The 14,237-nt window shown below is 44.7% G+C and overlaps 1 protein-coding gene across 3 annotated transcripts in view; it reads right to left on the bottom strand.

Annotated features, from left to right (window-relative positions):
- The window catches only part of Efna5 (ephrin A5), a 267,527-nt gene extending 258,227 nt beyond the window's left edge, over nucleotides 1-9,300 (bottom strand). For 2 of the 3 annotated variants that reach the window (XM_003463538.5, XM_003463539.5), the window contains exon 1: nucleotides 9,118-9,296. In XM_003463538.5, the coding sequence (XP_003463586.1) occupies nucleotides 9,118-9,242 (125 nt within the window). In that variant the 5' untranslated portion in view covers nucleotides 9,243-9,296. Of the gene's footprint in view, nucleotides 1-9,117 lie in introns of all 3 variants that reach the window. The other variant, XM_063245487.1, reaches the window with a different exon arrangement.
- Between the last annotated feature and the right edge of the window lie 4,937 nt (nucleotides 9,301-14,237).

Below are 14,237 nucleotides of genomic sequence, written 5' to 3'. Positions count from 1 at the left end.
GAATGCCACAGTACCTAAAACATTAATGGTTGGTCTGAACTCAAAGGTTATTGGCAAGATTGCAGAGCAGAGACTAAAAGAAAAGGCTTTTAACAAAACCTATGCTTTCATCTATCTTTTTAAAAAAAAGTATTAGCTAAATAAAGCACACAAATACTTTGCTATAGCAAAGCTGTATGTCTGAGTTTCCTCCATCATTCCAACCCACTGAATAAAATTATTGGGAGGCAAAGATTTATAGAGACAATGCAGATAGAGAAAGCGTCCAGAAATCACTAAAGCTCTGTCTCAGTCAAAAAAATATTTTTCATAAAAGGTAAAGTGAGGAACTTCAAATTGAAGCTTGAAAGACTGAGACTTTGGAGAACTGCAAATAGCTACAGAATCAGTTTCAGGATCGCCATCTCAAAGTGTCAGTCACTTCAAAAAAGCATCCTGCTCCGATGGTGGCTCAGGACACTTGTGTGCAGGGGCAGTGGCCATGCTGTGCAAGTCAGAGGTCACCGCTTCCACATTCCGACATCTGTCTGTATTTTCTTGCCCTGAAACAACAGAAGGGGAACCAGGCTCATTTGCTTTCACTTTGTTTAACCTAATTGTTAAACACAAAGATGATTCCCCCATAGTTTGAGTTATTTTACCTTTTCTTCCCATTTTCATTTCTTTCCACTAAATTAAATACTATTAGAAAAAATGTAACAGCTTAACTCTTTTACACCTGACGTGCCATAGTGCAGCAAAATTTTATATTCCACTGACTCCTATGAAACATATCCGCCCCCATCAAAATCTAGATCGCAATGTGCACCAGCACTTTTCACCCAAAACCATGACTTGACTTTATTCAGGCCACAGCGCTGTTTTTAATACAAAAATGCTCTCATTGTATGCGTTTTCCTAGTAAGGGGCAAGAGGTAATGGTTAACTACAGTTTTTACATATACGATATGTCACTAATAAAGTTCAAAATGGAAACTCTGACAGCTTGAAAACAGTAGAACAGAAGTATTTGTTAGTTTAGAACTAAAAGGTCCCTTTGAACACCCAATTATTTTAGTCTTTTCTACCAGCCACTCAAAGAAAAATGGATGCTGGATATGGGGGAAAGTTTTTCAATGCAAAAACCTGTCCACTCCTACCTGGACTCTAAAATGTGTATTTGTTCTTAAAATATATATTTTATTTATCACTTTAATGTTACATCTACAACCACCCCAAATCCTATGTCTAATGAACTGAAGTAATGTGAAATATAGTATTCATCAGTGCCCCGTTTAAATTAGACTGAGTCAGGTGACCTTAGAAATTAACCTTAAGGAAGCTCTGCGGTAACTAAGGTCCCCTGTTATCAGACAGATGCAGTAACCAGAACTGTACACTCTCAGTAAAGTTTACTAGACCACACGTCCTTCTAAATGTATCCAGAAATACAAAACATAATGGAAAATATAGCGGACTCAGTTGATACCGTCTCGTAATTTTTAGTAACAAATAAAAATTTGCTTCTCAAGTAATCTTCTGTAAGAACCCACAAGAAGGGTTTATTAATGAGAAAATAAGAGAATGTATTTTAGAAACTAAAGGGCTCAGATTTCCTACAATGCTGCTTACAGTAGCCCAAAAGCCTTATCCTGGAAGGTACCTACATTTCCATCATCACTACAGTGATGCACCGGATTCCCGGGACTGCTGAGTCATTTGGGAGGGAAAACCCACAGCAGTAACAAAATCTACTTAATAATCAGAAAAAAGAAAACCTGGGGTAGGTGGGCAGCAGGGATATCACTACATCACTTTAAAGTTAACAATGAATTAGAGGCTTCAAGGAAAAACACACATGGAAACATGGTACAGCCCAACTTTCAATGCTCAAATGTCATATGCTTGAGTTTTAATGTATCATCATTCTGTTAAAACATCCTTTTATGTCAATTAAAATATGAGAAGATAGCATTTTAGTGACTTTGCAAATAAGACAGAGATTTAACGTAGAATCGTGCCAAAATGATTACAAAGTGGTTTAGCCCTTTGCTATCGTCCATATTCATTTCCGGACCATTTTCACGAAAGAAATAAACTCGTGTTAAAACAAGATGGCTGCTTCTAGAAGGGAAGAAAGACACATACTGATTTAACCAAAAGCCAAAACCCTAGCTTTTCTAAGTAAAGACATATTAATTTACTCATATTTTTAATGCTCTCCGTGTTTTCCTGTACTTGTGTACAGAAGTGCATGGGTCACAATGTGCAGTTACTTAAAATCATTAATAACAAAGTAATTTTTTCAAAGGTCTATTTGCTTGCTAATAACATGATAAACCCAATACGTGTGGGTATATTCTCCTTTTTACTTCATCGTCAAGTCATGAAAATCAGGCCATTTGATAAATAACAATTTAAATAATACTTGATGCATCTTTTAAGAATCTAATCAAAATTATCTGATGAAAGTCAATTAACTATATCTGACTTTATATGTCATTTCTAAAGTAAAAATCATAGAAAATGAACCATTAGGCAAGCTCTCCTTGAATTGCACTTTGCTGACCTGCCCAAAAGCAAATGGCAGGTTCATTCTATGACTTACACATAAAAATTAAAAACATTTTCCTCCATTTTGAAATAACTTTTAAATAAATTTTAAAAATCATTCAAACCTATTTTTATTCCTCACTTGAGTGGAAAATAAAACCTGACAGTAACATTTTCTTCAACCTGTCAACTGTCAATTGTATGAAAGATGTTTCTAAAGATGACAAAGATTTATTTTTCCTTATTGAAAATGATAGAATTCTACCTCAGTGAGAGCTGAGCTAACCATCACTGTGGTGAACCACTGCCTCTCAGTAAGTAGCAATCTTAAATCAGAGTTTTCAATATTTTTTAAATGTTTTTAATGAAATATAGGGCTCACTGTTTGAAAACTACCTTCAGAAATCTCAAAATCAAGAGTTTGCTTTCACACAAAGGACCCCAGCAGTTTTATAACAATCCATCAAGACCATAATTAGTACAGACCATTAAGAATACTACCATATAAGAAACTTCTTTTTACTAAAAATTATGCATAATAGTACAGAAAATGTGTTTTACTTTTTACTTTTAAATTAAGTGGTTCAGTGTCATTGTGTAGCATTGCTTGTGACTGTCTACATCTCAAAACCATAAATGCAGACAAATCTAAGAGAAAAGAGATCTAGTCCAGCATTGAATAATGTCCTCTTCAGAAATGCTACAAGTTCCTATTATCACAAGAAACTTTTCTACAAAACAGCTCAGGACATAGGCTGAAAAGTAGGCTAACATATAAACCTACTATTATAAATTAGACTTCTAAAAGAGACAGTAATTTATTCATATTTGGCTAAGACCACTATCATAAGGCAGATTATTAAAAGTGAATATTAGTATCTCTTACAGTCCTCTTTGAGATGTTTCTACCTGAATAGGAAGGTGTCATCTTATCACCAATGATCAAAGGACAAGTGTTTTCTCAGTGCAGAAGACTAATTTGAAGTTGTCCTGGCTAAGAGGGAAGGGTCACTTTCCTCCTCTACTTAGAGAATACAAACCTCCTATTCAATGTGAATATTCTAATGAGCCAGCTATTTTATCACTCCTTACCACTTTTAAAAAAGAAAAACAGTAATATGGAATCAGCTACCAGAGAGTGGTTCATTACTTAAAGCAAGATATCATAGCTTTTTAAAACTTTATGGCATGAAGGTCATTAAAAGAAGACACCGAGTGGAATCTTTTGAAAAATTATTAAATGAATGATTTACACTGCTCCCTCCCCCAAAAAACTAACAGACCAAATGCTCTCCACACATGTAAAACTGTGTTTTTTAAATGAATGCTTTTTTATTTTATATTTTAGTGTTTTCTCTTTCAAAGGTAAATTCTTTTGGTATCATCCCTCTCTCGGGCTAGCAAAGACCAAGACTCTAGAGGTACTAATTGTATTCATTCATTTTCTTGGCCCAGTATGAAGCTGGTAGCTTGTTTGGTTCACAGCAACAGGGGAGAAAAGGAAGTGTCCATCTTTATCTGTCCCTATCCAACAGGAAGCCAGGCCAGTGGACAGAATGCAATGAGGTACCTGTTTAGAAGACATTTTGCAAAATTAAATGGCAGGAAATTCACAAGGTTAATTCGGCCTCCAATAACACAGTGCTTCCTCCAACCCTGATCCTCAGTTTTCAAAGATGGAAGTTTCTAAAGCTACTGTTTATTAGCTTCAACACACATAACAATATTAGTCCATGAATCAGTGGTCTAGTTAATACCACTAAAATCACACAGGCAGCAGTGAACTACTACAGACCCTGATACTTTTAATCACAACTGGTTTGTTAGCATTGGAAACACCAAATGAGCCTGTACAAGCAACTGTGCCTCAAACAGTACTGAGGTTCCAATCACCCAAAAGGAAGATAGGTACATCTGATAGTTTGTTATAATTATGTAAAATAATGCACACAGTGACTGGAACCTAACATCTCAGTAGCTCATTTTGCTTTTCAAAATTCTAGGGAAAGGTAGCCAAACACCAAAGAGCGTTCTTCTCTTTTACAAATGTCCAAATTTAAACAGGAAGGAATTAACTTCAGGCTCTCAATAAATAGATAAGTATAACAACATGGGACCTGTCCACTTGTACTGCCTTACTCTCATAATGGTACTTATATAAATTCAGCTGTAAGTATCAAAATGACAAGATTACCCTAATACCTCTAATAAAATCATTTACATTGAAGCTCCGAATTAATAAAAGTTAAGATTCTAAGTAATGTTTTTACTTGAAGAAAATTTGTTTCTACCATTAAAAAAATGACATGAAACATTTAAAATTTTAAAAATAACAGAAATCCCTTTCAAGTTTACCAACAAAATGTATTCAAAACCGAGATAAATCTTTCATCTTTTCTCACAGTAAATTCACAGGTCTACACTATGATGATTTCATTTATTTTGTCAGTGAAAAAGGCACAATGCCAAGATTCTGTTATTCATACATCATAATAATGATATTTAAAAGTGAGGCGAGTGAATTTTGAAAGAAGAAAAACACTCAAGGGAATATGATTAGGGGGAAATGTTACTATTTCTCTTACTTAGCCACGTACATAGGACCTGCGCTGTCAGAGGACTCCCGAGTGTTGACCTAGAAATCACATTACTTTCACAACTCCAGGATGATATGTTAACAAAACTAAACGGTGTCAATTACCTACTCTAATATGAAATGTTTAATTTACAAGTTCCCAAAGAATTGAAAAAAAATCCAAAGAAAATATGTGATTAGGTCAAAGTGTAGCAAATCCTTGATGCGTTACCAGAGATAGTTTTCACGTTAAGAGAATAATCTTTTAAATTGAGGATATTCAAACACTGAAAGAAACCAAGCACCAAATGAGAATTAGTATTATCTAAGTATGTTCATTATATTTGTCACTGTATTATTTTACTTTAATCTATAATGCCAACTTAGAGAAATGTTTCTTTATCACCATTTAGGCAGTCAAAAGAATCCAAGAGGAATTTTCCAATCTACATACATATTCAAAAGAATATTCTTATTGTAGGCACCAAACTATATCATGCTTAAGTTTTATTCTTTATATTAAGTAATGTTCTTTTTAAGTACAGGTAATAAGTGCAAATGTAAGTAAAGCTATATTTTAAAAAGTCTTCTTTTAAAGTTATTGAAAAGCTTTCTTCAATTTTAAAAGAAGGAAAGGAAACTAAATTATATTCTCTTTGATTTGGAATTTGATTATTTAAGATTATTTAGTTACATTCCAATTTAGAGTGCAAAATAGTATTAAAGGATCATTCAGCAGTCACACTTTTAGGTGAAAGTCAGGCAAATTTTCAAATTTTAGATATATAGAAGATGCGTGGAGGCAAGTATTATCAGATGATATTACTATTCAGACTGATAAGTCTCAGTTGTTATTTCACAGTGATGCTACTCAACACATAAAATCAGTTTGATCCATTGCCTAATACAAACTGGCAACTGAAAGTTACTAGCATCTGAAAACTATCTACTTTCCAGAAGTGATTAGCAAGAACATAGATTCTAACAGTAAAATTATTCTGGCAACAAGTAAGTTTAACATTTTTCCTGTGCACCTAGATTTATAGATGCTTATAATGTCAAGGAGAGTAGTAGATACATTTCCATCAGCTATACAAGTTATTTGTAACATGGGTTACACAATAATATACTTATCCCTGTGATCCAGATGTATTTACCTAACTAAATATACTTACATTACACCTTTCATAAAGTTAGAATGTATTTATTTCATTTAGATATAGTATCTATTTTTATGTTTAATGTATCCACTGAACTTTCTTCTAAAACAAAAATGTTTATATCAAAGTTGCAATATACATTGTCTAATTTTTTTCAAAAGATTGAAGTCTTTTGATTATATCGCTAGTTTAGCAAAGTCTTGATACTTTCTATATAAAACCACAAGTTATGGCTAACTTATTTTACAAAATTATAAATAAACAGGAAATGCAATGCTGAACATATATATATATATACCTTGACCCTGTAAAATTTAATAAACCTATACAAATTTATGAAACATTTCCTCACTATCTTTTGTGACAAACTGTTGGTTTTTATCTTAAAATTACTTTTTACTTGGACTTTAAAAAATTACATTCAGGTTGACTTTACAAAAAGTATATTCTGAGTCAACATTTCTGAGTTAAAACTGGCTAACCCGGTCTACTTTTTAAATATGATTCTTAAAAGTAAGTTTTGCTGTAGTGACATACTAAGATAAATGCCCCCCCCCCGAAACGTCTGAGAATGTTAGAGCTAAATTTCTTGAGCATGATAGAATACCTCAGTGCCTTTTTTGAACATTATCAAACTGATAATGATCAAATAGAAAGGTATTTCCACAACCATTAAACTAGCACACTGGCTTAAGAATGCTCTTAGTACTTTAAATTCTACAGATTAACTCTGGGCAGGTTCAAAGCCACCATGGCACTGGAGCAGAAGAGTTTTCTTCAGGCAGGGCAGATCTATTAAAAACCATGACCTGTGACAGAAATCAATGTGCTAATCTCAAACCAAACAACAGTACCAAAAGCATAAAACAGAGATAACCTGAGATAAAACGCCCCCAAACTAACTGGAACTAGGTTGACAGGTTAAGAAGAGGGGTTACAGTAGAGGAGTTGCTTCTTTCTGTGTTAACCCGGGGGAAACTCAAACGCCCAGGTACCCACATAAATGGCAAAGCTCACGCTGTGAAGTTTGGAGTGACAGTCAAGAGCAAAACGTCCCAAATTCGAACTCGCTCACTGTTGCTTTATTTAATAAAGTGCTAAACTTTAGAACTATAAATTCCTGTTTCATATATGCTGTCTAATAAAGCCCAAAAGGGAATAAAACCAACATAATGAGACTTGCTTTTAACACCATCACAACTGGAAAGCTTGCTCGATTTGTCTTGTCAGCTTTAATAAAAGACATCTCCTCTGGCAGGATGGCTTCTCTTTCTCTTTCCCTAACAGTGGTAAGTGGCATGTCAAGGAAAAAACAGCTTCCCATCCCACCACCGACCTCCCTGAGACTTAAAACTTGCAGGAATATCTCCACTGCTACTTGGTGATGTTACTAGGCTTGGGCTACCTGGCTACGACTCACTACCCCAGATTAGCAGGGCGGAGGACTCCCTCTCAGCTGGGCAACCCGTGGACCGCTCCTGGGGAAATCCGTCCATCTTCATCTGAGCTGACACCACTCAAACTGGGAATTCTCCTGCACGCACGGCGGAGGAAGCCTGGAGGCCGAAGGCGAGGGCCAGCGATGGAAGAGCCGGAGGCGCACGGCAGGCCCCTCTCCCTAGGCTCGCTGGGCGCGCGGCAACCGCAAGCCCATTCCTGGCCCTCCCGCTTCTTAGCTCCCCATTTCCACTCCAGGCCAGGGGAAAACCTGTGCTTTTAGGTACAATCGATGCTACGTCCCTTCTAGGCGGGTACCAAAACCAGTCCACCGTTGGGAGCTCGCCTGTGTCCCAGGGAAATAGAGCGTGTGGGCCCAGCCGGGACGGTTGCTGCCCACAGGCCAGGGAAGAAGTCCGGTTTAGCACTGCTCTGGCCCGGGAGGGGTCCGCCAGGCACTCCGGGTACCTCCCCGCCCCCGCCGCCGCACTGCCAGGGTCCGAGAACTCCGCACGTCTGCGGCTGGCCGGGGTCCAGCACGTGCGCTCGGGCAGCCCCAGGCGCCCACCTCCGGCCTCCCGCGGGCTTCGCGGACGCCTGCACAAACGGGTCCAGGTAACCGCGCGCGTCCCTCCGGCTGCGCAACGCCAGGCCGCGGCGAAGGGCTCCCGCCTGCCGGTTCGGCCAACTCTAGCAGCTACCTCCGCACACATGACGTAGCCCGGTATTAGATCAAACTTTCTACGCTCTGAGCCCACCGGAGGCGGAGGTTCGGACGGTGGCTGAATCCTGTCCAGTGCCAAGCGCGCCGGGCCCAGACTGACTCCGGGGCCGAACGATTTTCTGGCAGTTAAAGAGAAAAATAAAAACCTAAAGCTTCCGCTTCCCAGCCCCCTTCACTTCCCCTAGCCCGTGCTCTCTGCTCACTGGGTAAAGAGAAGAAACAATTTTTAAAAGAAAAAGAAACAAAAACTTTAGGTGCTTGGCGGGTTCTCTCCGCAGTCCCTGCGCACTCACGCCCCAGGTCAGAGCTGCCGGCGGTGCACACCGGGGCTCCCCGCGCCCGAGCCCGGCGCCGGCACTGAGTTGCCGGTCAGCGTGCCGAGCTGCGCAGCGGAGACGTCCCGACTCCGGGGCTCCCGCCCTTTTCCGAGTCTCCCCGCACCCCGCAGAGGCGGCGGGTCTGGGCCGCCCCGGGGACACCCTGGAGCACCCGGCCTGCCCGCGGTGGCTTAACAAAGAGGGGCGCGAAGAGAGCGCTTCCCGTCGGTCTCCACGCCGGCCACGTCCTGGGAGCTGGCTCGGAGGGTGCGCGCTCCCGGCGGCTGGTGCGCACGGTCCCCGCGGCGGCCGCTCCTGCCTCAGGGCCCGGAGGCCCGGGGAGCCTAGGCTCTCCGCCCCCCACCGCCTTACCTGGGGTTGCTGCTGTTCCAGTAGACAGCGTAGCGGTCGGCCACGGCCTTGGAGCCCGGATCCTGGCTGAACACACACATCCAGAGCACCAGAAACACCAGCGTCAACATCTCCACGTGCAACATCACGCCTGGCCAGCGGCGGAGCCCCCGACGCGCCACTCCGGGGAGAGAGCAGGGATCCAGAGGGAGGGAGGGAAGGGAAGAGAGAGAGAGAGAGCGGGCGCCAAATAAATATGAATAAATAAAATGAAGGGGGGTGAGAAAGCGGAGAGGCTCACACCGAGCTGGGGAGGGGCAAGAGAACGTGGAGAAAAGAAGGTGGTGGAATGGGGAGGGGGGATGAAGACAACTCGTGCCCCCACTGGAAGGCTCGGGAGGAAAAAGGAAGCACAAGATGGAGAGGAGCGTGTGTGTGTGGTGGCAGCGGCGAGGGCGGGGGAAGGGGTGCCAAGCCGGGTCTCGGGCGGCGGCTGCAGGCCGGTCACCCCGGCAGAGGGAGGTGCGTGCGGGGCCGAGCGGCGGCAGCGCAGGTCGGGGCGGGCGGCGGCGCGCGCTGCACAGTCACCAGGAGTTGCGCGCCGTGGCCGCGGGGAGACATACACCGGCCCGCCGGGCCCGGCTCAGCGTCGGCGCCGCGGGCTGCGCACGGCTCCGCAGTCGCCCGGGGCCCTCGCACTGCGCCCCGCTTCGCTCCAAGTTACTTTGACGGCCGGTGGGAAACTGCAGGAGGAGTGTGCCCTGCAGATAAGGGGCGCACGTCAGAGCCCCGCGAGTCTCGAGTGCTCTCCCGGCCGCTGCTGCGCCTTCACCGGGCAACCCGTGGAAATCTCGGAAGAGTCGTAGGTACTGACTGCGGTACCGGGCGATGCGCCGAGAAGGGTGGGGATCCGGAGCCGCAAACCCAGCCCCGCCGGCGTCCTGGAGCTGGTGAAGCTGGCGAGCAGCGGTCTTGCCTCCAAAACCTCAAAGAAAAGTTTGGGGCTTCGCGTCTTCCAGCAGGTCCCTGGTGGAGGTCCCCGGTGGAGTCCGGACGGCAGTGGCGGTGGCGGCGGCGGAGCCTGCACGGGCGCGGGCCGAGTCCCAGGGATTTCTCGGGCGTGATTTCTTGGCCGGGTGTGGGTGCAGAGCAGAGGTTATGAACCAGCCAGCCAGGCAGAGCAGGGGTGCCCAGACCTGCAGGACGACGCCAACCCAACTGTTCAGCTGCGAGAGGGAGGGGAAACAATCACTTTCAAATGGATCCCTTCAACTCCGGGATGGGCTGATGTCAGCCTCCGATCGCCTTCCGGGAGCGAGACGGAGCCCCCACACGCGGTGCTAAGAGCCCCGGCGAGCTCTCAGAAGTGTCCCTGTGACTCCGACGGGTCCGGCCCCGAGCCCAGCAACTTGTAGAGATGCATCAATCAGTTTGAAAAGGGGGGGGGGGGGGAAAGAGCGCGCGCGCACGAGCAAGTGGCACCTCCCCGATGACTACATCAGAAAACCTTCCCGATTCTCCCGCAGCTGCTCCTCTTTCCCTCCTTAGGCAACAGCAGCAACAAGAGGTGAAACCACCCTCCGAATCCTAAAACCCCTACCTAGGCGGGAAAATAAATAAACTTGAGTGCCTAGCACGAGCTGCCCTGGAGAGACTGAAACGACTGGCGAGAAGTGGAAAGGGGTAAAAGTCAATTTTGCAAAAGAGAGAAAGAGGAGAGCAAAGGGGTGGGGGCAGAAAAATGCTTTATGGGAAAAATCTCCTCGGGCACGCCCCCTCGTTAATGACCTGCTTGTAAAGCCCACAGCAGCGGTGACCCGGCGGCGGTAGCCTCACCACTGCGCGGAACGTGGGCGCGCGCGTGGACGTGGACGTGGGCGGGGGCTCCGCCCGGGCGTGTTGCGGGGCGCGGGGTTGCAGGCGGCGCGGGGGTGAGCGCTGCACCGAGCAGGGGGAGGCGCCGCCAGCCCGCGCCCAGCCAGCGTTGCTGCCGCCGCGGCCGGGTCATGTGGCTGCTTTTTTTTTTTTCCTTTTTTTTTCTCCTTGCATGCAGTTTACTTGGAAGGTGGGGGGTGGCTGGAGCAGCCAGTCAGGGGCCGGCCTGCTGTTTGCTTACAGATCGGGGATTTTTTCCTTTCTTTACTCCAAGCGGATTGGTTTGCTCCACGAGAAAGAGGCGTTTTCCTAATCTCCTCCCTCCCCACACCCCCCCCCCAGCGCCCCACCTTCCTGAAACCTGACTAATTGAATTACTGGGAGCGCCGCGGCGCGCTCTCTTCGCCCGCGCCCGGCCGCCGCGGTAACCCTTTGGGTGCTGAATTGCGTCTGGGCTCAGGAATGAGTTGACATCTTTTTTGCCGGAGAGTAGTAGTGTCCTTTGACTCTAAGGGAACTCCTGCCACCCCGTAGACGGAGAGCCGGGAGCGGTCCGGGGACCCCTGGTGGGGGCGCTGTCTCGGCGCGGCTGGCACCGCGCTCTGCCTCGGGGAAGCCGAGCTCCTCCGGCGCCGCTCGCCTCGCTTCCCGCCCGGGATTTAAAGGTCCTCGCGCAGGGAGCAAGAATCCGCTCTAAAGTGATGCCCTGAAGGCACGTTGTGCTTTGCATTTTTTTTAATAGGGGAAAATTTCAGTTCAAAGCGATTACAATTCCGAGCGACCCTGCACCAGGGAGTGTGGCGGGAAATGCGGCACGCGGGCCGGCACACGCGCCCCCCTCCGGGTGCGCGAGTCGCTGTCCAGTCCTCCAAAGAAAAGCCTCCCAGTCACCGGCTGCGGGAGCCGGGGACGCGAGGCGGGGGAAAGGAGTGCGGTCCGCGACTTCGAGGTCCCTCGCGCCCCCCGAGCGCAGTCGCCCCGCAGCGAGCGGGGAGCCCCGGGGACCGCGCGTCCCCCGTCGCCAGCGCCGCAAGCGCTCGGGGACGCGGGCCTTAGAGACCCGCCCTCGCCGGGCTTCTCGCTCTTGGCAAGCGCAGTGTTTTTCTCTTTTGCTCTCTAAGGAGTTTGCTGCTTCGGTAGCAAGGACTGATCCCAAGAAAGAAAGCGCTTTAGCTTTCCTCCCAAACCTGCGAGTTCTGCCTTTTACTTATTAGCCCAATAAAATCCAATATTCCGTTCTCCTGCGCTTTCCAGTCCTCGGGCTCGGGATTTCCAGCGCCGCGGAGCTGTTTGGAAGCGTGCAGACGCCCTCCAGTGGTGGGCCTGGGTTCCGCACCCAGCAGGGTGGAAAATCTAGGGTCTTGATCAATAAAGACTTGAGGGGAAAGAGACAGACCTCTTGGGCGTGGAGTTAGCTGGCTGTTACTGGCTCTGGCCTAAAATTTAAGTAGTTTCTCAATAACAGGTTTTTTTTCCCTATCCGGATATACTGAAACTATCGTTAGAAAGTAGTTAACCGTCTAAATATAATTTACAACCTGCGTGACTTATCTGTGACTCACAACAAACCACCCTAGGAAACCAATCTGCTTTCTAATTTAAGAATATTTGTTTCAGAATATTAACAAAAATATTCCTCCATTATTCGTATATTTCATAAAATATTCAGCAGTGGAAAAACTTAAAGACCACAGGGTAGGCGTTTTTTAAAAATCAAATATTCATTTAAAACATTATCTGCGTTTGTCCTTGGTCTGTAATCTCGCCGATGTTTAAGCTCTCGGCCTGTGATGGGGTTCTCCAAGGATGGAAGGATCTCTTCCTTGGGCCTTTCTCGTATTCGCAATCACAGGCGCTCTATGACAGAGGCAGCTTGGCAGGAAATGCTCTGGACCTTTTAAAGGACATATGTCTGTTTCCGAAGGATTCACGGCTCCTGTCTTGGTGAAAATGCTGATTCTCATCGCAGGGTCCTTTTAGTTAGACAACTATCAGGTATCAGGGAGCTGGCAAGCCGGCTTCCTTCCTGTGGTATCAGAGCTTAAAGAAGTGAAGAAATAAAGAAATGGTGTCCATTATTTTCCACTGGAAACACATAATCAAATGCGCAAAGTAAGTCCACGTAATCGAAAGAACACGGATCCTTGATATTTTAAGTATCTCCAATTTGTTTAAAATCTGAATAACCTCATTTTAAACAGAAAAAAAAATTGTACATTGGGGTCATCTTCAAAATTATTTAAGAGGTTGCAATAAGGTATTGGAATTTGCAACTGTTCAGAACACAACTGAAATTTCTATATGAAATATTCATAAACCTAAATCAAATGAGTCCTTTCGGGATTCTACACCTAAGCGACTACTAATGTTGGAGCTACTAAGTAGCGTAAGACATATGTACTTGAATAGCTATAATTTGAAGAAAGGTATTAACTATACACATATTGCTAAATAATGTGGCTTTGTCTCTTGAGGGAAACATTCCCATGACTGAATCTATACGAATCAGCACCAGATAAAATAGTTTTGAGTTGCACAGAAGCAAAGCTTTTTAAACCAGCATTTACAGGATAACCATGAGTAACAGTGCGCTCATGTCTGACCAAAAGAAAACAAGCAAGAAACTAAAAACGTGAAGAAATAAAATACAGGGAATGTGCCAATGCTTTGGGTTCAACAGGGTTGAAAAAGGGTGGAGCTGAGGCCTGAAAACTAGCTTGGTGACAGTGTGGAAAGGAGCTTACAGGCCATTCTGAAAATGTTTGTATTTCAGGTTACAGGCAACCAACTAAAACAAGTGGCAGTGGAAGCAATAATCTGCAGGCCTCAAGTCACAACATGAACTGAGATTTACTTTACTCATTCTTCTGGCCTTTAACCACCTAAATCAGTGTTCTAACCTTGCATATGAACTAGAATCACCTAAGGGAGCTTTTTGAAAAAGGCCCTTGGCAGGGACCACTCCCCGCTCTACTTGTTTGGGAGCAGGGCCCCGGTCTGTAATTTTTAACAGTTCCCTAGAGAATTCTAATGAGCATGGAGAATTGAGAACCACTGATCCAGGTAATTTATTTTTACCTTAATTACTTCAATCTTTCAGGCAAAAGTAAGTTCTGTTCTTATTTACCCAAAGAAGTATCCCAGATAACCAGGAAGGCAGAAATGTTGATACTTTAGAGAAATGATTTTCGTGAAGTGATGCTTTTAAAAAATTTTCCATAGCACGCAGTTGTTTTTGAGGGTCATCTCTGGGATGTGGCTGCAAG

The sequence above is a fragment of the Cavia porcellus genome, unplaced genomic scaffold (assembly GCF_034190915.1).
Source record: "Cavia porcellus strain 051 isolate PalLab524CR breed Dunkin Hartley unplaced genomic scaffold, mCavPor4.1 scaffold_2, whole genome shotgun sequence".
NCBI classification, from domain to species: domain Eukaryota; kingdom Metazoa; phylum Chordata; class Mammalia; order Rodentia; family Caviidae; genus Cavia; species Cavia porcellus.
The sequence above is the reverse complement of the archived record's forward strand: the minus strand, read 5'-3'. Positions and strand labels throughout refer to the sequence as shown.